Source organism: Diplotaxodon limnothrissa, linkage group LG12, assembly GCF_057381915.1.
Source record: "Diplotaxodon limnothrissa isolate DT_005_m linkage group LG12, D_limnothrissa_male_GT1.1, whole genome shotgun sequence".
Taxonomy (NCBI): domain Eukaryota; kingdom Metazoa; phylum Chordata; class Actinopteri; order Cichliformes; family Cichlidae; genus Diplotaxodon; species Diplotaxodon limnothrissa.
In genome coordinates, this window is record NC_140607.1 from 25662557 (window position 1) to 25685726 (window position 23170).

A 23170-nucleotide genomic window follows, 5' to 3' on the forward strand; every position below is an offset into this window, starting at 1 on the left:
CTAGTGATAAGTAGCTGTATCTTGCTACCAAACAAATCCTGTTTTTCATTAGTTTTCTGATGTTCCTTTGGAACACATTCAAATCGGGAGTGATGTCACTTCCAGCTCCGACATCCGACTTCCGAGGCAAATGGAACGCAGTAAAAGTGGGTGTATTTCAGTAACTCGTCTGTAGTTCATTGTCTTATTTTCACTTCTAGTAATCCACCTCGTGGTCTCAGTCTGAGGTCACTGTGTTTGGCCTTGAGTCCAGCTTTTTACACGTACACCTCTTTAGTCAGACTTCCTGGCAGATGAAAGTAGATTCCCATCTGCAATTTCCAGGAAAAAAAAACTTTAAGTGTTTGCTAAAAATACGCAGGGCCATTACGCACATAGTCATGCATGGAAAAACACTCACCTACACACACACACACACACACACACACACTCACTCACACAAGCATACCTGCACACACCTGTCTGAAGGCAATGGGCCAGTCCTAATGTCAGTAATCTCATTCAGAAGAGGTTAATCACCTACGTCTCTCCATATAAACGTGCCCATTTATTCTCTCTGTCCAGAGGTCTTTTTTCCCCCCCTTACTTTTTCTGTCCTCTTCTCACGCAGCTTTGCATTGTCTGCTGCCACTTTCATCGCAGAGGATTGATGATTGATCTGTTTAAAATAAATACAGGACTGAGTGCAGTCGAGCCCTCTGCAGCTCTTCAGTGTTTACCTGATGTAGAAAGAGCTTTTCAGAGTGAATGAATATTGGGTGATATGAATAGCTGTTATGACTTCTAAAAAGGCCGTTAGTAATGCCGTGGCTCTGAATGCATTGTGAAACAACTGATTGATCACTTGAAGATAGACGTGTATTATCAGCCCTTAGCAGCCTATAGTAAACCCCCAGCTGTTCCTCTTATATAGCAGCATGACACTACATGTTATATATGTAACACAGAGGGCGGTCGAACAAAGTTTCACACAGTCAAAGTGGAGTGAAGTTCACATGAGATGCTGCACAAAGCAACAGAAGACTAAAAGGTCTGGACTAAAGGTGCTTTCAAGACTGGCATGCAAACTTGAGTTTCCGTGTGTGTGTGATTTGCGTAAGCATGTACACAATAGTGAAAGGAAATACGTGGCTGACCACTGGTGTGCGTGCTGTCGGAATGCTTTGTCTATGGCGTCAGTGACCATGAATATGTGTGCGAGTGTGTCTGTGAGCTGGGGCATGTGTTTGCATGTATGAGACCAAGTGCGTGGCCCTCTTCCTTTCATATGAGCCTCATGTGACGTGAGATGCTGTGTGCAGTGATGGGAACTGAGAACCGGTCTCAGATTGTCCAAACCATTTGACAGTTGCCGCAAAGCTTATAAATTCCCTTGTTGTGTATTGTTAGACTTATTGGTGCAGAGCTTTTGCACACCTGAGTCACATGCAAACCTTAAAAAACACAGTTTCTACACTCCGTACAGACAGGAGATAATACAACAGTGAGGCTGAAAATCTGCACAAGCTTACTGTGTTCCCACACAGGAAATTGATAAGGAATTGTTCAAGTGCTCTTATGAAGAATGGTATCAGTCTTAATGAGATCGATCCTTACCTGTGTGATGCTACATGAGCGCATGAACATGCAATTCAATTGCGCCACAGTGCACATGCACATATGGAGCATTATCTGAGACTATAACTGGCCTTATTGTGCAAGCGTGATGCTAGGATTAGGTTTACTGCAGTCACTGGAGACTTCACCGAACCACATCAAGAACTGGGAACATGCGGAGCCGAGTAGAGGAGACAACAGAACAAGGCAAAAGAGTTATTACCAAGGGTCATCTAAAAAGAAGTAAATCTCAAGTTTATTTGTGCGCTTTAATCCAAAGGACTTCAAAGGACTTCACTGGCTCATATTAGACTGGAAACAAAAAACAGCTCCTCAAATGGGCAAAAAAAACCCACCCCAGTTTCAAAAATAAAAACCTAGGGGAGGGAAATTCCTTGTAGACTTAATAGATGCCACTGGGCAAACAACATAAATAAAGCGTAATGGTTAAAGTAGTATAAAAAAAATGATAAAAAGGCAAAGATTTACAAAGAAAAGAGATAAATGGATAGTTCATTAAGTTTTTATTTTGTCGTTAGAAAACCAGATCCCACTCACATACACAGTTACACTAGCTTTACCAAAAGGTCTCCTAATAGCAGCTCTAAGGTTCTCTTGTATACATTTGTCTCATCCCCTTGCTTCATTTTTATGGAACTGGTATAAAATTTGGGAAAATCCTTCGTGAAGAAAGAGAATATTTCCCAAAATGCTGGTATGCAGTATGAGCATTCGCATCTTTGCTCCATGCGTGTTTTTGTGTGAGACGTGAAAGTTTGTTCATTGTGATAAGAGCGCACACACAGACGCTGTTCCTCGGTTGTGAGGAGGATTTGGGGGGGAGAGGGGAGGTTTGCAGTAATAAATGAAGGAATGTCACTGTGTAATTGCATGTGCTGTCAGAGAGAGGGGCCCAGCGAGAGGAAACGGGAGGGGAAGAAAAAAAAAGGAGGGTAAGGAGAGGTGCACCAGGCAGCTGCTATGCCCCCGGGCTCTCCCCAGGAATGTAACCCAGCACGGGGAACAGCTGCCGGGGCTACGCAGGCCAGAAGGGCAGGGCTGGCACCAGAGGCTACACATGCTGTACACGCTCATGCACGCACACCCACCAATGCAGACGCACGCAGACGTTCCAGTGCGGGGTAGAAGAGCATTACTCTTAATTTGCTTTCTGCTCTGGGATTCTCACTGTCTTCCAGAATAAAGCTGAAAATAAATGGAAAAGGATTTTAAAAATCTGGATGAAAGAGCAACTTCAAAGCCCCATCTGAGACCTGTTTAACTCATCTTTATTTAGTCTGTTGCAGAGGTAATGTGAGGATTTGAATGTGGTTGTAAATAGAGCATTGCTCCGACTCCATTCTTAAGCTGCACAAGTAGGTGGAGGCCAGGGCCACATTTGCACAAGCAAACCAAAAACTCCTATTAAGAGTGTGACTGCTTAAAAAAAAGGTAGAGTCTATTGGTTCTTTTCTAGAATACACTATCTCAAAATGAATATCTGTACTGCTCCTTTAGAAATGCCCAAAGCCTGAGGTGTTGAAATAGAATCAATCTCCAGAAATCCCACGCTTGGTCACTGTACTGCCCAAAGGACCAGTTTATCATCCTGAGTGTGCTGAGATAGTTATGGAGAAGACTGAAACACCCACAAAAAAATCAGCCAGGGGAAACTGTCAGGCTTTAAAGTAGCGACAGTTCTTTAAAACATTTTTCATCCACATTTCCTTTTTCAAATCGCTCTTCTGTCTCTTTTATCATCTGTGTCTGCCTGTATATCCATACACGCACTTGCTGCAGATCCATGCACGGTCGCACATGTTCACGTGCACGCTCGGAGCAGATGATGAAGGATGATGGCTGAGGCAGGGACAGAGCCAGTCTCTGATCTCTCCTGTAACCGCGGCAACAGAGCTCCTATTGATCCTCTGGAAGAAAGGCCAAGCGTTAGCTTCCATGCGCACACAAGTGCACACATGCACGCGTTCAGTAGAAATACACCTCGACACACACGCACATGTGGAATTAAATCAAACTTTTTAATTTTTACTTGAACTTTAGACTGTTTCGGAAAGAAAATCATCTCAGTCTTCTTAAATATTAAATATATTAAACGTCCGATTGTGGATGACTCAGTCCACAGGCTCCCAGCTTGAGCTGTTTTGGTTAATCGCATGTTTGAATTCACTGGCTACAAGCAGGAAAATATATCTGTCAAAGTGGTGAATGCAAAAAAAAACAAACTACAATAAGATGTGTTTAGGAGTCAGTTGTTCCTCAAAATCATTACTGTGTACAATCTTCTGTCTTGGTTTGCAGGTCCGACATCGCTGGTGTGAACTTGTGGTCAAACACGCGTACGCTCAGGCTTACGGAGATGTGGAGCACTTTCTGATTCATGACCAAGTAAATACGCACAGCTGTGAAGCCTTTATCTGATTCAACCTGAGAAAAATTAAACTAAATAAACAGTTTTTTGTGTATGTGTGCTCCAGGCCATGGGTGTGTATCTGTACGGGGAGCTGATGGTTCAGGAGGACCCTGAGCAGCAGGCTCTGGCGCGTCACTGCCTCTCACTAGTCCAGGGAGAGATGGACCAATCGGCACGCAGAGTGGTGGAGGAGATGGTCCTATAACAGCAGAGGTGATGTCTTATTTTCAGTTCTTCATTCCAAATGCTGTCAAACATATTGGCTTTTATTTTTATGAATGCTGTTGTTCTGAGATAAAGTATGTAATAAATTTAACCTGACTGAAAACTTTCCGACAGCATAATTAGTTTTCCTTTTTCATCTTCTTTTTTTGCTCTCATTATTGCATAATTGGTTTCTCCTCAACTCAGAGGAATTCTGGTTTAATCGTAATTTTAGTGGCTTTCACTGGCACAGAATGGTGGGAATTCTCCAAACAAGCCAAATAAGAAATATAAACTATATTTGCTTAGGTTTATAAAATAAGATTACAAGTTACCCGCTCAGGGATTTGGTGGCTTTTTATTTGGAGCTCAGACTGCAACAGGATGCTTTAATAGCTTGGTGAGTTGCTTGAACCATACACGGGAAAAAGAACCAGTAATCAATACTTTGTTATCTTTTGAAGTTTTAAAATATTTCTCAGCTACAAAGCCACTATCTTTATCTCATAGTTGACCTTCTAGCCTGAAATGGAGTCTGTAAAAGAAAGCTTTGTATTGAATTGATCCTGATTCCATCTACCCCAGCGGACAGTCCGCACTTGAGTCACTTGGCTACTTTTACTGCACATTCCTTCCTGAGCTTATTGAGTGTGTATGCACATGTGTGTTTGTACACTTAGAATGGGGCCTTTTCCGTGGTTTCACAGCAGCGCCGTCAGGATGTGTTTGTCAGAGAAGGAATTTGGGAATGTGTTCCTCAAACAAATGAGAGGGAAGACAGAAAAAAATGAGAGAGAGGGGGAACGGGTCAGTGAGCATTTTCTGATGGGCTCAGGATGGTCTCTACTCGATGTGGAGGCATTTTCATACTGTTGACCCTGAAATTCCTCCTGCGTGTACGTGTGTGTGTGTATGCAGAACCACAACTGTCAACCACTGGGCTTTTGGATGACTCCGTACAGTGAGGGGTGCATTGGTCTGACTCTAAATGAAGGAGAGAGGAAAAAATGGTTTAGTGAGAGAAAGAAGGAAGAGAAGGAGCAGAAGAGAGGACAGGGCTCTTTGAAGCTGCTGATCTTTTCATAACAGTCCTCTTATTACTGACATTAATAATGAATAATGAGACGAGGCAATTAAGTGGATCTAGGGTTGACAGTTGAAGTAAAGCAACCCAACTATTCTTCAAAATATTATTAGAGTGCTGTAGTATGTTATGAATAGTGTTATAAAATCTTATTAACTTTCAAGCAAAATACCCTGAGATTATAGCTTTACTTTTAAAAGTGCAAATAACTGAACTGAATTGAAGTTATGGCCACAAGGACACAAGATATTATTTTGCTACTGTTTTTAAAAGGCATGAAAAGCTGGATCGTGAAAAAGTAATTCTTTGTGAAAATTTGTTCAATTTTTACTCAAAATAGCAGCTTATCTGTTTTAGCGAACTTGTCAGTGTTGTCAGGCTACAACTAATACTAGATGTTTTCTTAAAAACCGTATGGTCTGTGGTTGCTCCCATAGCTCGGTTGGCAAAGAACGAGACCCGTGTGTTGAAGCCAAGTCTTTACTCCTTGAGTCTAGACTAGCGATCCTTTTTCTCCATGGCATTTCCTCTCCAGCAAAGACATCAGAAGCCAGTCAGAAAACAGTCGATTTACTGGTCGATCTACGCCCTTAGCTTCACCTGGTCACGAACTGTGTGGGTAGTGACTGCAAGAATGAGATTGTGGATACAAGCGGTGGAAGTAAGCTTTCTCAGAAGGGTGCCTGCGTCCTCCCTAGGAAATAAGGTGAGGAGCTCAGTCCTTGGGGAGGGACTCCAAATTGAAGGAGCATCTAATTAGGTTGCATCTTGGGTGAGGTGCTCTGTCCTACCTGGAAAGAACCCCAGGGTAGACCCAGGACATGCTGAAGAGAGTATATCTCCTGCCTAGCTTGGGAATGCCTCGGTGTTCCCCTAGGACCGACCCCAGATGAGCAGCAGAAAGTGGAGGGAAGCAATAAGCAAATTAAAACAAAAAATATTAAATATAAATTAAATAGCTTGTTAAAAGCTTAAAAATCTCAACAATCTTCTAATTAGTGGGATTGCAATCCAATGGATTGAGAGAGATCCATTATAATTTTGGAGAAAAGTATAAACTAAGTGACCCATTTTAATACAGAAACAATAACCCCCCCCCCCCCCACACACACACACACACACACACACCTCGAGGGCCACTCACAGTTTTTACACCAAGTTGATGAGTTATGGTTTTGACTTCATAAGCTGTTTCTCTGGAGGTGGCCCTGAGGGAAGTTTTACACAACTGCTGCTTAACTGACACAGGTGTCAACAGGTGCTGATAGCTGACGAGCTAGGATCTATTTGGATTTCATCATCTGATTGGAAGATTTGAATCTCCTCTTGCTCTCATTCTGATTGGAGGACACTTCTGATAGTTTTTCTTTGCAAAAACTTCTCAGTCTGTGTCTCAGCCAAGCGACTGAATCTGATTATAGAGCCAACGTGATTATAGAGCCCCGCTTGGGATTGCACACATTTTCACCATATTTAAATAGTTTCATCCACAAAGACCTTACACTGACTGACAGGAAGCAGTAAGAAAACAGATATGCTCTAAAATGTGTGGGATTTTCAAAATAAAAGCCTTCAATTAGCAGTAGCAAGTCCATCCATCCACTTATCAAATTCAGGGTTAAAATAAAATCTTCCAGTTATGTTTTTTATTTATGTATTTATTTTATTTTATTGAGATTTCTAATCCATGTGTTTCAAAATAAAAACCCGAAACTCGAGTGTTCAAGTATGAAGCTGCTGATTTTTGGTGGCTTTTTATTTGTTCAGATTTGACATTTACTTTTAAGGCAAAATACAAACACTGCTAAACCCAGTCACATTTCTTTATGCCCCACCCTTTCATTCACACACATCAGGTAGCTTTGTTGCTACACTAAGTGTAAGGTCAGGGGAAGCGTCAGCAACCTCGGTCAACACAGGATGCATCACGAGGTGCTGCTAAACAGTTGTCCACATCATCCTGAGTGACTTACAGCACTACATCCTATTTTAAGCCATGACCGAGACGGGCTTTTATCTTCACACACGCACACACTCCGAGAAAGCTTTATGCATTTGCACCGGATGTGAAAGGCTTTCTCGACAAGTGCTTGGCATCTGGCTCAGTCCTGATAAATCTGTCTAACACACACGTACAACACGCACACGTCCAGCGCCTATCTGTCTGTACCCACCGATCTGTTTCGTCATCATTCAATCCCTCACGACACTCTGTGGGTTGTTACTACAAGTGAGGAAGAAAAGAAACAATAGAAGAAGAAAACAAGCAGTTAGAGACAAATTTTCTAACTTTTATTGTTCCTTCCCATTGGACTGACCCAAACAAGCCTCCATAAACATCAGCGGATCACGCCGGTCAACTGAGCTAAGGTCCAGATCTCTAACCAATTAAAATGATGGATGAACAGACCTCCCCGCTGCTTTTTCATATCGCACTGTAGGGAGACGGATTTATGTTTTACTGCTCACTTTGTGTTCCAGCGTCGTCCTTTCTTAAGTAGAACAGTTCCTCCCTGTACCCTTTTACACCCTCGCGCAGACCACAGTACAGTGGGATTAGGCTGAGGCGGGCTGAGAGGGTTTTAACTGAAAACAACATGTCTGTCAAGGCTCACTCCCTGCTCTGTGTTCCTAAACCCAAAAAGCACAACCCTTAAAAAGAGAAGGGTGGTCTCTCCCTGTCTTTTTTTCAAGTTCTTTTCCCCCTCCCTGCTCACTCCCTCATTCTTTTCTTCCCCCTCCGGTACATGCCTCTGGAATCCCTCTTGATCCGCTTAATGAGGGGCATATCGCCGGGTTAGCCGAGCGTGGCGAATGGGAGACGAGGAGAGGGGTGACCAAGGAAATAGTACGAGAGAGAGAGAGAGCAAGGTTCTACAGGTCTGAAAGAGACAAACAAGCTGAAATCATATATATATATATATATATATATATATATATATATATATATATATATACATATTAGTCTGAAGGCAGTTATAGGTTCACATTGGACTGGAGCTGGACTTGAGGATGTAACTAGAGAAAATAAGAGTGGAGCTCTTGTTCTTTCATGTCTGGGCTGTGAGGGTTCCTGGCGTGCTGATTTGTGACTTATGATAAAATCACATTGCCAGGGATTACCACACAGCCTTGACCCAGTCGGCTGCTATGGCAACCACAGCCCCTCCTATACACATACATAAACACACTCGTCCTCCAGAAACTTGTGGGGGGGGGAACAAAAAAACAAACAAAAGAAGACTTGATTATCTGAGTGTGTGATTGTGTTTGAGGAGCTGGTGATTTGGAGGAGAAGAAGGGAAAAAAAGGGGGAAAGTGTGATGAAGGAGCTCATCACTGCAGCTGTTTTGTAAGAGCGCGTACACGTCGGACAGGTTTTTGTATCCTCTCTCCAGCCAGACACAGAGCTTAGCTGATTGGTGAACAGTGATTGATTCCCTCTTTGTTCACAGTGGCTAAGTTCTGCACCTGAGGAGAGCATGACCCAGACAGGGAGACAAAGAGGAGACGACAAATGGGTGTGGGAGGAAGAGAGAAGAAAAATGTGCCACAAAGTTTTTACAGTGGCGGTTACGTGCGTGTGTGGACAGTTGGGCCTAATTTTCCTACTTCAATTATCAAATGTGTGTTTATACAACACTCCCTTCCCCTTCTCTGTTTTAAGCCGTTTTCCCGCTCATTGCTTGATTGTTCTGCATCTTTTTGCACCTTTTTAAAATTATTTTAATTTGTTTAAAATCTCATTTCACTTTTCTTTTTCCCCTTATCTCACTGCTTTTGCTCTCAATAGCTCTCCTCTTGCATGTCTGGAAAAACTTTCCACTGAGACGACCTCGCTCAGAAGAATTAAACACGCAAGCACCCCCTTCGCAAATTCAAAACACTGCGCAGGATTACTAATGAGCGCCACGTTTCGCTCTCCTGCTTTGCCTGTTGTTCTTTCTCCTCCTTTCATCTTTCCCTCCCTGCTCCGTACTTCCACCCCTCTGCTTCTATCTCCTTTTAGTTGCGTAGTAGAAGAGATAATCCTGCAGATGATGCCAGTTGCACGCTTTATAGTTCTAGAGAAGGTGAGAGTATCTCAGGAGAGAAAGTGTACTTGAGGTACTAATGAGGTCTGGGGAGACCCAAACTGTGCTTAATGGTGCCGACAGATATTTCATCAGTCCTTAAGCAACGGCTACCATCATCAGGCTCATCACCATCGATGCTGCGTTAACTACACCCTCAGCATATTCGAGTACTATATAATACAAGGCAATAATATGATTGAAATCAAGACTTTGGACTCAAAAAAGTGGCACAGAATTGATGGATGAAATGAACAGATGTAAAATAAACTATTAATAGGCCATTGTGAGACACTGACTTAATACTTCCTGCAGGCTATAGGTGAAAAAAATGAATTTAAGCCTTTCTAATAACCCTCAGAGCCTTTTTTAAAAGTCTCCACTCAAGGTGTGACGATCAGGTGACCATAAAACTTTAGACATTTGATACATTTGAAGACGTGCTTTCACCTGAAGCACGGTTTCATGTTTCAAGTTTTCCCGTGTGAACATACTGCATAGAAACCTGTTTGGAATTAGCGTGTAACATGGGTTTTAGATTTGGCGTCTTGCTTTGTAAACATTTTTTTGTAAACATTCTGTGAATTGCGTTGCCCAAACTCAAAAGCGGGGCTTGATACCGCTCTCATAACTGCCTGCTTGATAGGAAGCCAGCAGCCAAAGCTGAACTCAGCACAGGCCTGAAAAGGGAGCGTGAGGATAGGCTGCGAAATCCTCTAAAGCTGAGTCATTCATTTTGTTTATTTACTCTGCTATAAACTGACTTTTCGGTTTTACAGGGGATTATATGAGAGAGACGGTTTCTTGGCTAGGTGCAGTTGCTTCCTGGAGTCTCCGTCGGCCGCTGAGCACCCGCAGTGACACCCTGCTGATATGCCGCCGGCGTCGTTCTCATTCTTTATATTAGGCATAAGTTAACCATGCTGCTGGCTGTGGCTTCATATCGAGTGGCATCAGTGTGAAGTCAAATAACTGTTCATTTAACTTATCAGTCATGTTGGGGTAAAGCTGGGTAACTTCTTTTAAAAAGGTTGACAGGGCCATCATAAAATCCCTTTTTCAAAAATGATCCTTTAAGAAGTTTAAGTGCCTCAGGTTTAAAACCTAAAATCACGTTGGCAGCCAAAAGTGCTGTCTGGGCATCCCAGGCTGATATGTATTGATTTTTGATCTAATCTCAGCCCGAGGAAGCAGAGATACAGAGACCCATAAAGCAAAGAGATTCTCACACATTTCCACGCTGTGGAGAGAAAACAAGACCGAGGCCTCAAAGATGGAAACGCTGATAGTGATTTCAAGGTCTTTCCAATATTTTAGGTCTCCCCTTCTCTGTATTGAGTTCCTCCAGTAGATTTAATGTGGCGATATACACGTCTTATTGTTTTGTCTGAGATGGGAGAAACAAAAAAGCTGTGATCCTGCGAAACCCCCACTGATAACATGAAAAACAGGAATTCTTAGCTGGGTTACACACGCTTTGTTTCAAGCATCATGGGGAGTGCTGAGAGAAGGTTTTCTTTCCAAGTTCCTTAGACTGAGAGAAGGTTCCTGAATTAGTCAAGATAAGCTATACAAAAACAATGCACGCACGGTATGAAGCTTATCATGGACGACTATATTTTCCTTTGCAACTTCTTCCAACGGAATGATCAGTAAAACTCAGTCCTACTTCACATAACACAAAAAATAGTTATTTTGAACGGGTTATACAACAATATGTGAACAAAACGCATCTCAGAAAAATGAATTCCACAAAATGAAGTGCGCCCATCAGCTGTGCAGCTGGGCTATGTGCAGAGAGTGAATCTGACTTTATAGTTTAACTTGCAGTATAACCTCTGATCAGATGTGGGTGTAGTGTGTGCCAGAGTCCACTTTTTATCCAGCTAATTGTAATGAAAATCTATACTATTCTGGACCAACGGCTCCCTGATCAAAACAGTGACAGATGGTTGAAAATGTATTTTAAAACCGGTCAGTCTTTTTGGAATGGAAGCCGTGAGGAGGCATTACAGCGCTCTATATTAACAACGAGAAAATGGCGGCTAAACGAGGATAGATGTGTGAATTAGAAATGAGGGCCATGTGGAGCCTGCCATTTTTAGACCTATATTTAGGGCCTGTTAAAAGAATAATGACCATCAAAGGCCTGTAAAAGAGAGGAATTGCCATCAGAGCCCATATCCAAAAGGTGATTTATTACACTCTAATGGGAAGGAAATGGTCCTCTGCACATCAAAGGACAAAGCAACATTGCATAAAGAGACCGAAAATAAACTTATTCGCCCCACAACGCCCACATTTTCTTCTCCTCATGCATGTGAAACTCGACTGATCGGCTGTTGAACATCGAGTGTATTTCAGGGAGTTGAAGCATTGAATTCCATTTCAAAGGATAAGCAGTTTGAACCAAGTACAGATGCTCATCGCAAGCAGGGAGTGGAATGTGGATTTGATGGGTTTAAAATTTCTATTTTTATGATCAGACACTCGAAGTACCCTTGTAGTTTTTTTCTTTGAATGTCAAAAATGTACACTTAATTTGTGCCAGCTCCCACCATCTATCGGTGGCCTCGCTGACACTTGTTAAGTTTCAACCATGCGAGCCGCAACGTTCAACAGCTGGGGAAATCCAACAGTGTCAGCTGTACGGTTTTTCTCGTGGGTTTAGCAAAGTGGGTGGAACGCTGCTCGACATGCTACCTGAGTTGGAATTGCTTTTTGCCTCATTACAAAGGGAAAAAACAATGCTCGTAGCCAGCACTTGATGAGAGATGGAGTGAGAACGAGAGATCTGGGCTTGGATTTCTGTGCCTACTGAGCTGATAATCAGTCCTACAGAATCACTGGCTCAGTTCAGCAGGAACAGGAATCCAGTCCACTCACCACCAGAGCAGAACCAAACGGACGTCACATGAAAGATATGAGTTATGGAACAGTTTTGGGGGTTTAGAAATACGATCGATCCATGGCGGGACGGCAGCTTCCACACAGCAGGGGCGCTGGAGTCAGATTAAATGCATTGTATTTTTTTAAGAGAATACTCTACATCGTTTTATTAACAGGTGAAGAAATATTTGGGAGCAAATGTATTTTTAAAAAAAACATCTGTGTGATAGGCCTGGGACTTCTTGGTAAACCTGGCTGCAGAAAGATATTGGTTAACACTTTAAATGTACTGTTGTCGTTGTTTTTGTTGAATATTTTGGATTTTGAACTTGGTGACATTGAGAGCAAACGGAAAAATGTCTTTTTAGGATATAAAATGTTTTATTTAATCGAAATATTTTCTACTTGTATGTCCTGCATCTTAGCCAATGACACCTGCGTTGGATTCCTTAGACTAGACTAAAACCTGCATTGTGTGTTTGTCTTCACACCACATAGATAACCCGTTAGAGCATTGTAAGCATCTACCAAATGTTCTGTAAGGCTCCTGTGTGAACATATTCTTCATTTTCTTCCAGGTTGCTGACTACAGACAGGAGGGACAGGAGTTTGGCACAGCAGCCGCACGAGAGTCCAGCACTCACCTGCTCGTTTGCCTGGATGCTGCAGAATAGCTCAGCAGTGTGAAAACCAGAGGGTTGTATTCATGCTCTGCAACTAAGACCAACTGGCAAAGTTTGGAGCACAGCAGTTCTGTTCATTCAAGTCTAAGAAATAGCTGGTATGTGCTAGATATGTGCACAATTAGTCAGCCGGAGGCTTGAATGCTGGTATACTTGCTGGTCAGCTGAAGTAATTATTCATATTTTATTAACCCTCTGAGGACTGAGTCATCAAAGGTGTTAATCCCGATCCCCTCATATGAAAAAAGAAACAGATATTTGTGTAAAATAAGACATAATGTGTGATGGGTCTGTATAGAGTCTCTATTGTCTTTATTCCATGATTGCCAAGACAGCCACTTTGTTAGGATCACCCATTCAACTGCTTCTAAAAGCAGATTTCTGATCAGCCAATCATATGACAGCAACTCAATGCATTTATGCATCTTTGGAAGTGGCGTGCTTTTTAGAACTAATTGCAACTTGGATCTCAGAGGGTTAATGTACAATGCCAGTGACTGGAAATTGTTAACCAGTAAAATGGAAAGTTCTGCACATTTTAATATATTTGGTTAATGAATAAATTGATTAACAGCTTTAGATGACTCAGTTACACACAAAATATTTGTACGGACAACGTTTAACCTCATCCGTCAAATTTGGCTCAATTTTTGACTGTTTGCTGATTTCCCACCAGTCAGTTAATCCAATTTCATTCTCCTATTTAAATGTAGGAAAAAAAGTGAATTGAAAAGTGAATTGTAACCCATAACTATACAATCTGTTCATTATGAGATGTTGTATTGTTGGTGTGGAAAGAGAAAATAGAAAAGAAATAATGTAATTATGTAAAAAACAAAACAAAACATATTTCAAGGAAAAGTCACTGCATGTTCATCCAAGCTGAGCTGCTGTTAGTGTCTGTTTGTGTAGGTGTGTGTGTAAGTGTGAGTCTGTTTAGTCTAAAGTCACGATTCGGTTCTTTGGAGTTTAGACTGGAAATTCTTTGAGGTGAGTAATGTTTTTCGAGTTTTTTCGGGTTTTTTTCCTGTATTGAAACAGGCAACTCTCAGGGCATTTCTACATGTGCTGCTCTGCAGATACTAACGGCAAACCTGTTTGTGTATAATTGATTTTTTTGTATTTGCTGTTTATGTTAAAATAAAATGATGTTTTGTTAAAAATCCGTGTACAGCTTTTGTTTTAGAGACAAAACAGAGAAAAGCTGAAGATTAGTCAGGCACTCGTGGATGTTACACTGATTTTATATGTAAATTACATATCCGAGACACTTATTACAGCCGGGCAGACTCCATACCACCTGGAGGAGAAATGTTGCGGCAGAGCTACAGGAGATGGGCTACACCTGGAGGGAAGCTCAGCGTGGAGGGAACTTGATGTGGTCTTATGTCCCACTATGACATGCAGAGGATAAGAAGGCGAGGAGACTTATAATAAGGTGTTTCATAACAAGTGCATTTAATTGATTAATATGAGGATGTATATCTTTTGTTTCACAAATCCAGAGCATAAAAATAACAAAAAACAGCGCAGCACTAATGTTCTGCTAATACTTAATGGTTCAATGACATTTTTAAGCGCACAAATTCCAGAAATCACTAATTTTTCATTTGAATGATGCATCATACAACAAAAACTATTTCCTGAATAATGAAAGAAGCCAAAAATTAATTATTCTACAAACTATACATGCATAGTTTGCATAAATACATGCACATGTATTTGTTTACATTCTATCCAACTCCAGCAGTCAGCTAGTAGTAACAGTAAGTGTAATCTAAAAGCACCGTTTGCTTCCAGTTTTAAATCAAATGTGACCTAGACCTTGAGCTTTACAAACAATAAAGCTATTTACATACAGTACAAGTACATACAGAAATATCTGCATGAGTGACATTAATCATTTACATTTATCATACACTCAGCACTGTTGGAGCATGTTTTTCAAGCCAGAAACAGTAATTACACGACGATAACTGGCGTTTGGCTTTCCTCCCCACAAACCTACGTCTTACAGTCGGCATGTGTAGCATGAAGGATTTATATTGTGAGGCAATTATGAGAGTGGGAGGACTGACACGTCGTACGAGCTGCTGCTGCTATGCAGCGTGATCTGTCACGCAGAGTGTCCTTGTGGGCCTCGGCAGTTGTTTGTTGTGTGCGTATGTCTGTGACCTGGCTCCGTTGTTTTGACACAGTCCTGTCACCGCTCCACGGTATATCAACAAGAGAGCATGGCTATTTGTTATTCTGCAAACGAGCTAAAAGCCCAGGGATGAGCTCACAGTTGCGTGGTTTTGTACAATTTGGTATGTAATTGTGCGTGTGTGCCTATTGCTCACTCTGAATGCATTTGCGTTATCGTCTTTTGAAGTTCCTTGATCCTTAGATGAACTGTGTCTCTTGATAAACAGCATCCTTCGTTTAGTCTGAGCTCCAGTGAGCTGAGAACACATGCTGCTTCATCAAGCAGACCAGACTGATCCACCACCTGGACTGACACACACACACACACACACACACACACACACACACACACACACACACACACACACAAAACAGTTATTGCCGTGACTGGGCCAAAAATCATCACCAGAAAAACCAAATCTCGTCTCATGGGCATAATCATAAAGAAACCTGACTTCACGTTTATAATATGACACCAGATAATTCTTAATATTGGAACGTGTAGAAAAATCTTGTGTTTCCCACATTCACACGTAAGTTAAAGTACATGTTACATCATTAGATTTGATGCATATGAGACACATAAAAATGAAATACTAAAATAACTTTTTAGTTAAGCAAAGAAATGATAACGTACAAGTACTTCAAAATAAAGCCTCACGTCATGCTTGCTTATTTTAATCATGACAACAGCTACAGCAACCACTGCCATTTATACATTTTGACTTTGTTATAAGTTTTATTTTATATACAAGGTATAATATAAAAAATAGAAATACAATCATGTCAGTTTATTTTATCTCCAATTAGCAAACCTAATTTTTAATATTCTTCCTTTACATGGACAGTGTTGCTGCCTAAGATGTTTTGGGGTTTAGATACGAAAATATGGAAAAAGATTATTCAAACTAAACAGCTTTTCACCTCATGGTTTTGAATACATTTCAAATACACACAGAAATGTACATATCACACCAATGATCTACCTGCCCATTACTGTGTATCCACCCTCTTATTGTGGAAAGCAGTAACAGGGTGGACGTTTTATTCTTAAATCAACCATTATTCCTCATGTGATGCACAACAGGCTAGCAAATGAAGACCATAAACATTATTTTTAACATGTTTATGAACCATGTGATCGGAATTACAAAAGAATATCTGTTTACACTGTAAATAAGGGTAACAGGGTGAACAGGTTATGCTTTAACGCATCTGTGAACCATTCTGAAACATGGGGGGGAAACGGTTGATGAAAGATTGATGTTTACTCTGGCTTTTATAGAGGATTTCCCTCCAAAACACTAATACAACTTACTGTAAGTCATGTAACTAGCAGACCAATAGAGGGGAGCTATCCAAAAAGACTGGTAAGAGTAACAGGACGGACGGACAAATGTGGGACAATTTATTTTATTTCAGACTTTAAACGTAAAAAAAAATAAATAAATATATATATATATATATATATATATATATATATATATATATATATATAAAAATGTATTAATAGGGGGAAAAACATCTAATGTAGAATATTACTATTAAGGCTGTACAACAGTAATGAACAAGTTTGTGTTTTTTAATGACTTATATTAGCAAATGAACTTGAACTTGAATGAACGGGGGTGTTTTAGGGTATTTGTGCTTAAAAAAAGAAAATAATTTTAAAAATAAATATTTTCTAAACATATAACATTTTCTAATAGTTAATAGTGTAAGGCAAGCTTTTGAAATAAGTATTTGCCAATTTTTATACAAAACGCACTCAGATCTGTGATCGGGATTGAAAGGCATTAAATACTAGGAATGATTCACATTCCCAAAGTGTTGGTATTGCTATTGGGAATTACATGTCACATTTCTCCAAACTTTACACTTTTAAAGCATAATAAAGATGACAGACTTCATATATGTTTTAGAGGCTTTAAAGACCTGCCACAGGATTGACTTTGTCAAAAAGAGAATTGAGAAATATTCTCAGATGGCTGCATCTGATCCATGTTTCAACCTGTCCAAATGTCCAAGAATAGATTAGAATAGAAAAGCACTTTACTGTCACTGTACATGTACAATGAAATTGTAGAAAAAAAGACCGGTGCAGGACACTGAACCCTCCAACCCAGTAGGTTATGCAAAGTGCTGGTGTACCTACTTTTTGTGTGTGTCTGTGTGAGTGAATGAGTTAAAGAAAGTCACATTTAAAAAACAGCTGTCAACATAAAATAGTTTCTATGGACCACCACCTTCTTTCAGACCAATCATTTGCACTCGTACTTATGTATCTGAGATGATCCAGTGTGTCAAAATGTTCACCCATCAGCTTGAATGGGTGGTGGGCTAAGACTGTGCTGGTGTAGCCAGTAATTCCTGGACCCTTCCACCTATCCCTGAGACCTAATTATCATTACTGCAATGACCTTGGACATGGACGTTGGGCCAGTTTGACACAGGAGCTTGCACGAGTTTGACTGGTCAACCTTCTGAAAACTAGCAGAGGGTGTGGAAGTAGTCTATAGGTGTCCCAAGGACACAACCTTGAGGGGAAAACTAGCCAGGTTTTAATTATGTATGTTTCCTGATTTAAATGGATTTCATTTGCAGAACATTCAGATCAAACCTTGCATACAGCATGAAAGGAGGGCCGAAATGATTAACATCTTTCTCTATAAAATGGACCCTTTGAAGCATTTCTTTGTCAGTAGCTTGTATCTAAGGTCCAGCATTTCAAGCATTATGCATACTGAGCTTTGCATTTAATAAGAACTGGATGGAACAATAATCTGAAAATGACAGAAGAGAAACAGTTTTCCTCACCGCCTGTAAAACCTCTGCCGAGCCACTTGGTGGTAGCTGGCAGAAAACGGCAACATTAACCAAAAGGCTGACAGTCAATGATGGAGCAAATGATTGCTGCTCAGGTTGTGGTGAAACCAGCGTGCCCAGTGACTGCAGGCGGTCGCTGGGAAGAGGATGAGCTGCGCCTGAGAAAAGAGTGCGTATGTGGTTCCAAGCTTCTTTGGCCCGTGCCTGGTGGGAAAGATGTTTAAAAAGAAAGGAAAGAAAGAAAGACAGAAAGAAAGAAAGACAGAAAGAAAGAAAGTAAGAAAGAAAGAAAGAAAAAAAGAAAGAAAGAGAGCATGCTCAATTTCAACCAAGTCAGATTTAACGGGTCTTCTGGTGTCTTTCATGTAAAAAAATAAATGACAAACAGACTGCTAATTCAAAAATGAGACAACAAGAAAGCCTAGCAGAGAAGAACGTACAACTGTAGTAGAGGAGATGGTGGAGTCTCCAAGGGTTATGATGGGAGGCGGACAAGCAAGAGACAGAGAGGTAAAACTCAGGCAAAGCTGGCCCAGACACTCACTGAGAAATCAATACTACATCACCCTTTCCACCCAGCCCTCTCATCTATATCTCTCTCCCTCTCTTCACCACTGTCTCACTCCCTCCCTCTCAGTTAGGGGTCATCCATAATTAATTCATTAATGTGTTATTCCGTTTTTTGCCCCTCTGTATTGTTTCTTTTGCTTTCAACAACAACAGACCTGCAAATAACAGACTATCCCCGATGTTATGTTGCCGAGTTATGCTGAAGCACTTAGCTGCCGCAGTGTTGGTAAAAGAAGAGAAATAGTTGGAACAAACTGGTTTTCAAACAAAGTCTATTTAAGAAGATCCCCGGTTGCCTTCTTAGTTTATAATGACGGGGCAGAAATATCTGCATCGATCAGTTCAACACTTACTAAGCAATTATTTAAGTGGAAAATTTTGGATTTCATATAACTAGATTAAAATGATTTATGCAAAAAACAAACAAACTCACCAGCTGTGAAGCTCTGTGGTGCCACCTCTTGGTGGGGTAGTGGTAGAATATCAACAGCCACAGAAAGGGATCACCATCTTCAGTCCCAGATGTGACCAGCAGCTGGACAGCCACCTGTACCCAGTGGGCACACTGAACCAGCAGGAACCAGGCCTCAAACACGTTGTGGTGCCCCCTGCAGGACATTAGGAGAAGCAGCATTTAACAGCAGAAGTAGAACCCTTCATGAACAGTGGGTATCATTGGGAAGTGATTTGTTACCGAAAAGACACTGTACCACATGAGAGAACATATATTATATGAACACATACCTCACAGGGTACAATTTCTTTTTAAAAAAATGAATAATTCAATAGCAAACACCATCAGTTATATTAAACCAACAGTTTGTAGGATTTAGGGGGAATTGTAGCTTAGAAGAAGTATAGGATTCACGATTATGTTTAAATTAGTGTATAATCACCTGTAAGTAGAAGTTTTTTTGGGGCAACCGTGGCTCAGGGGGTTGGGAATCGCATCTGTAACCGGAAGGTCGCCGGTTCGATCCCTGGGCTCTCTGTCCTGGTCGTTGTGTCCCTGGGCAAGACACTTTACCCTACCGCCTACTGGTGTTGGCCAGAGGGGCCGATGGCGCGATATGGCAGCCTCGCTTCTGTCAGTCTGCCCCAGGGCAGCTGTGGCTACAACTGTAGCTTGCCTCCACCAGTGTATGAATGTGAGAGTGAATGAATAGTGGTATTGTAAAGCGCTTTGGGTGCCTTGAAAAGTGCTATATAAATCCAATCCATTATTATTATTTATTTTTTTTTTTTTTTGTAAGCTAAAAAAAAAAACCTCTTCCATCAAGTAGACCATGTTGTGCCAGCAATATGTCTACAGGAGCCCAAAGTGGACAGAGCACCAACTGGATATATATATATAGAGAGAGCTTTCCTGTGTGGCTTAGCTTCACTCTTGGAAAGGGAGGAGTGACGGAAGAGTATTTAGTTGCTTGCAATCTGCAACCAAACTGCAAGATGCCAATAAATCCTACATGCTGGTCATTTATGCTTAAAAATTCATGACTGATTATGTCAACTATGTCAACATCTGTGGTCATGAAATCCTTCGAACGACTGGTGTTAGCCCACCTGAAAGACATTACAGGCCACCAGCTGGACCCTCTGCAGTTTGCCTACTGGGCAAACAGGTCGGTGGATGATGCAGTGAACATGGAGCTGCATTACATCCTGCAACACCTTGACCGCCCGGGAACTTATGCCAGGGTCCTGTTTGTGGACTTTAGTTCGGCTTTTAACACCATTGTGCCTGAACTTCTTTCCTCCAAACTCTCCCAGCTCAGCGTGTCACCAGCTACCTGTCAGTGGATCACCAGCTTCCTGACAGACAGAAAGCAACAAGTGAGGCTGGGGGAGATCACCTCTGAAACCCGGTCCCTCAGTATTGGTGCCCCTCAAGGATGTGTCCTCTCACCACTACTGTTCTCCCTCTACACTAACAACTGCACCTCCAAGAACTCAGCTGTCAAACTCCTAAAGTTTGCAGATGACACCACTGTCATTGGCCTCATTCAAGATGGTGATGAGTCTGCATACCGGCAAGAAGTTGAGCGGCTGGTACTCTGGTGCAGTCAGCACAATCTGGAGCTGAACACTCTTAAGACTGTAGAGATGACAGTGGACTTCAGGAGACATCCCTCAACTCTGCTCCCCCTCACCATATCAGACAGCCCTGTGTCGACTGTGAAGATCTTCAAGTTCCTGGGTACAACCATCTCCCAGGACCTGAAGTGGGAGACCAACATCAACTCCATCCTCAAAAAGACCCAGCAGAGGATGTACTTCCTGAGACAACTGGGGAAGTACAGTCTTCCACAGGAGCTGCTGATCCAGTTAAGGTAATTTGGGTGGTCTGGTTCAGTTTGTTAATAGCTTGGCACTTAATCTACAACTTAGTCTCAGTTTTTCCGAGGTATTTGTGTGAATATGTACAACTTTCCCCTCTACAAAGCCTTCCCCAAAGTCCTGGTGGAAAATACAACTGCTGACTGTCAGCCTAACAATTTATACCCAGGCTGCTTTCCAAACATTGAAAAAAAGTGGCCATAAAGAAGAGAAGATGGTTTGTTTGTTGTTGTTGTTTTAAATACATGCTGTCAAACTGAGATGGCAACTGAGCAAAATTATACTAAAACAATCTGGTGTTCAGTGTAGAGCAGAAAAAAAACTCTGATAGCAGGCTGTCAACTGACTCATTAGGACTTTATGAATGAACCACAACTGAGTCCCTGCCATGGAAATTAGCACACCCCCATTGACAGGATCAATGGAAGATCAAAGCGACTTAAATGCAGATGATGCAGATCTAAGTCATTGTCTGATCTATTGATGAGCATAAACAACACCTCAAACTACTACATTTGTACAAAACTAGAAAACCTTCATTCAGCCATCACGATTCGTGATGGGCTCTGCGTAATTAGCAACAAGGTCTGATGTCCTTTGATGTCCAAACCAATCAGCTGATGGTTATGATCTTGAAAGGTATCAATATTCTCTGTATTTTCTCATCATTCGTAGACAAGTTCATATTGTAGGCAAGCTGCTTCTCGTTAGATTAATGTTTTATAAAAAATGAGAACCGTAAATCTAAAAGTAAAAAGAGAAAGAAGAAATATTGGCAAAGAAATTGAGATTTGGGCAGACAAAGTGGTACAACAGAGCGAACAGAGCTTCACAGCTGCAACAGCAAGAATGACTTCAAGTCAGAAGAGCGATAAGGATCTCGTTCTCAGATTTCCCTAATACCATCATTAGAGCTCTCCTCCTCATCTTCCCTCTCTCCACTTGGCTTCCAAATAGGAACAGCAGCAGCCCTCTGCAGGGCCTTGGCAGCTGCAACTTTGCTTGGAGCAACACAACACACTACTTTCCCACCGCTGGCTCCGAACAATGTTTTGGGAATTTTGCACTCAACTCCAGAATGAGGCGACAGTGGGGATAATGGGCCCTGTTAAAAACCGCAGCTGAAGGGCATCAAGTCATCCGTCTCCATCTCCACGACATCACCTAGTTGATGTTCTTTTAATCAGAAACCCCTATTCTCTTTTTTCATGAATCCCAGACTAAATAGTCTACTTTTCTCTGTTTCGTTATATCTTTTTTCTACTCTATCCACTTCTTCTCCACTCATTTTCCCACTCACTTGTATTCTCCACAGTTCTCTCTTTCCTAAGCTAATAGCCTCTAATGAATGCTTGGAGAAGCTACGCACTCCTCCAGGACCTCTGTACTGTGAGGCAAGGGAAAAATATCTGACTAACCACCCCCTCAACAAGAGCTAATGGAAATAAGAACACCGCACAGGCATTCAGTAGGGTGGTGGAAGCAGGCACACATTAACACATTCTCTCCGCGAGCCATTCTCACTCTAACCTGGTGCTTCTGCCGTCTCCCTCCTCTTCCTCCTCTGTCAGTCTCTGTAATGAGCTGCTCAGCCAGTTCAGGTGATTTCTCCAAGCCCCCTGAGGCATCTCTGCAAGAACAGATTCAGATTTAATGACATAATGATGGCTTGTTGCACAAATAATCGCTTCTTACAATCCACTGATCCAAAGCTAACTATTAAGTCAATCTTGAACTAACCATTCAAGAATAATGAAAAATAAGTTTATTATTATTATTAGAAAAGTTATATTACTGAAATATGTGTGTGGTAAATGTAGCACTACAATAACCCAAGAATCAAAATGTGACTCCAACATTTAATTCCCCATAACACCGCAAACTGCTGCAACCAGCAATTATATTAATTATTGATTCATCTGCCAGCTATTTTCTACATTTACGGGAAAATTATTTGGTCTATTGAAAGTCAAAATACAGCAAAAATGGCACAGCAGTTTCACTGAATCCAAAAAGAGATCTTCATAGATAAATTTATTCCCTTAGTTTGAAATAGACGGATAAGAGGACCAAAACCAATAAATATTTGTATACCTTTGACAGCCTCGTTTTAGATTTGTTAAATCTTTAAATCTTATCATATTACCAGAAAAAAAGCATGTTCACATATATTAAAATAGATAATATAATTATATTTAGCTAAGATAATAGTTAAGCTTTTTATTAGTAAAATACATAAACAATCCTCCAAATATCTTGCACATTTACACTCACTGGACACTCTGTTAGG

General features: G+C 41.2%; 2 protein-coding genes across 2 annotated transcripts in view; one reads left to right on the top strand and one right to left on the bottom strand.

Moving 5' to 3' along the window:
* aopep (aminopeptidase O (putative)) overlaps positions 1-12904 on the top strand; it is an 89199-nt gene extending 76295 nt beyond the window's left edge. Inside the window, exons 16-18 of the mRNA XM_085367378.1 lie at positions 3916-4002; positions 4092-4240; positions 12856-12904. Of these exons, the coding sequence (XP_085223504.1) occupies positions 3916-4002; positions 4092-4232 (228 nt within the window). The 3' untranslated portion in view covers positions 4233-4240; positions 12856-12904. The remainder of the gene's footprint in view (positions 1-3915; positions 4003-4091; positions 4241-12855) is intronic.
* A 2394-nt stretch (positions 12905-15298) lies between these two features.
* Positions 15299-23170, bottom strand: part of fancc (FA complementation group C) — a 29872-nt gene continuing 22000 nt past the window's right edge. The window contains exons 11-14 of the mRNA XM_085368424.1: positions 22411-22510; positions 18977-19151; positions 17965-18177; positions 15299-15451 (exon numbers count right to left, since the gene is read on the bottom strand). Coding sequence (XP_085224550.1) covers positions 15299-15451; positions 17965-18177; positions 18977-19151; positions 22411-22510 — 641 coding nt within the window. The remainder of the gene's footprint in view (positions 15452-17964; positions 18178-18976; positions 19152-22410; positions 22511-23170) is intronic.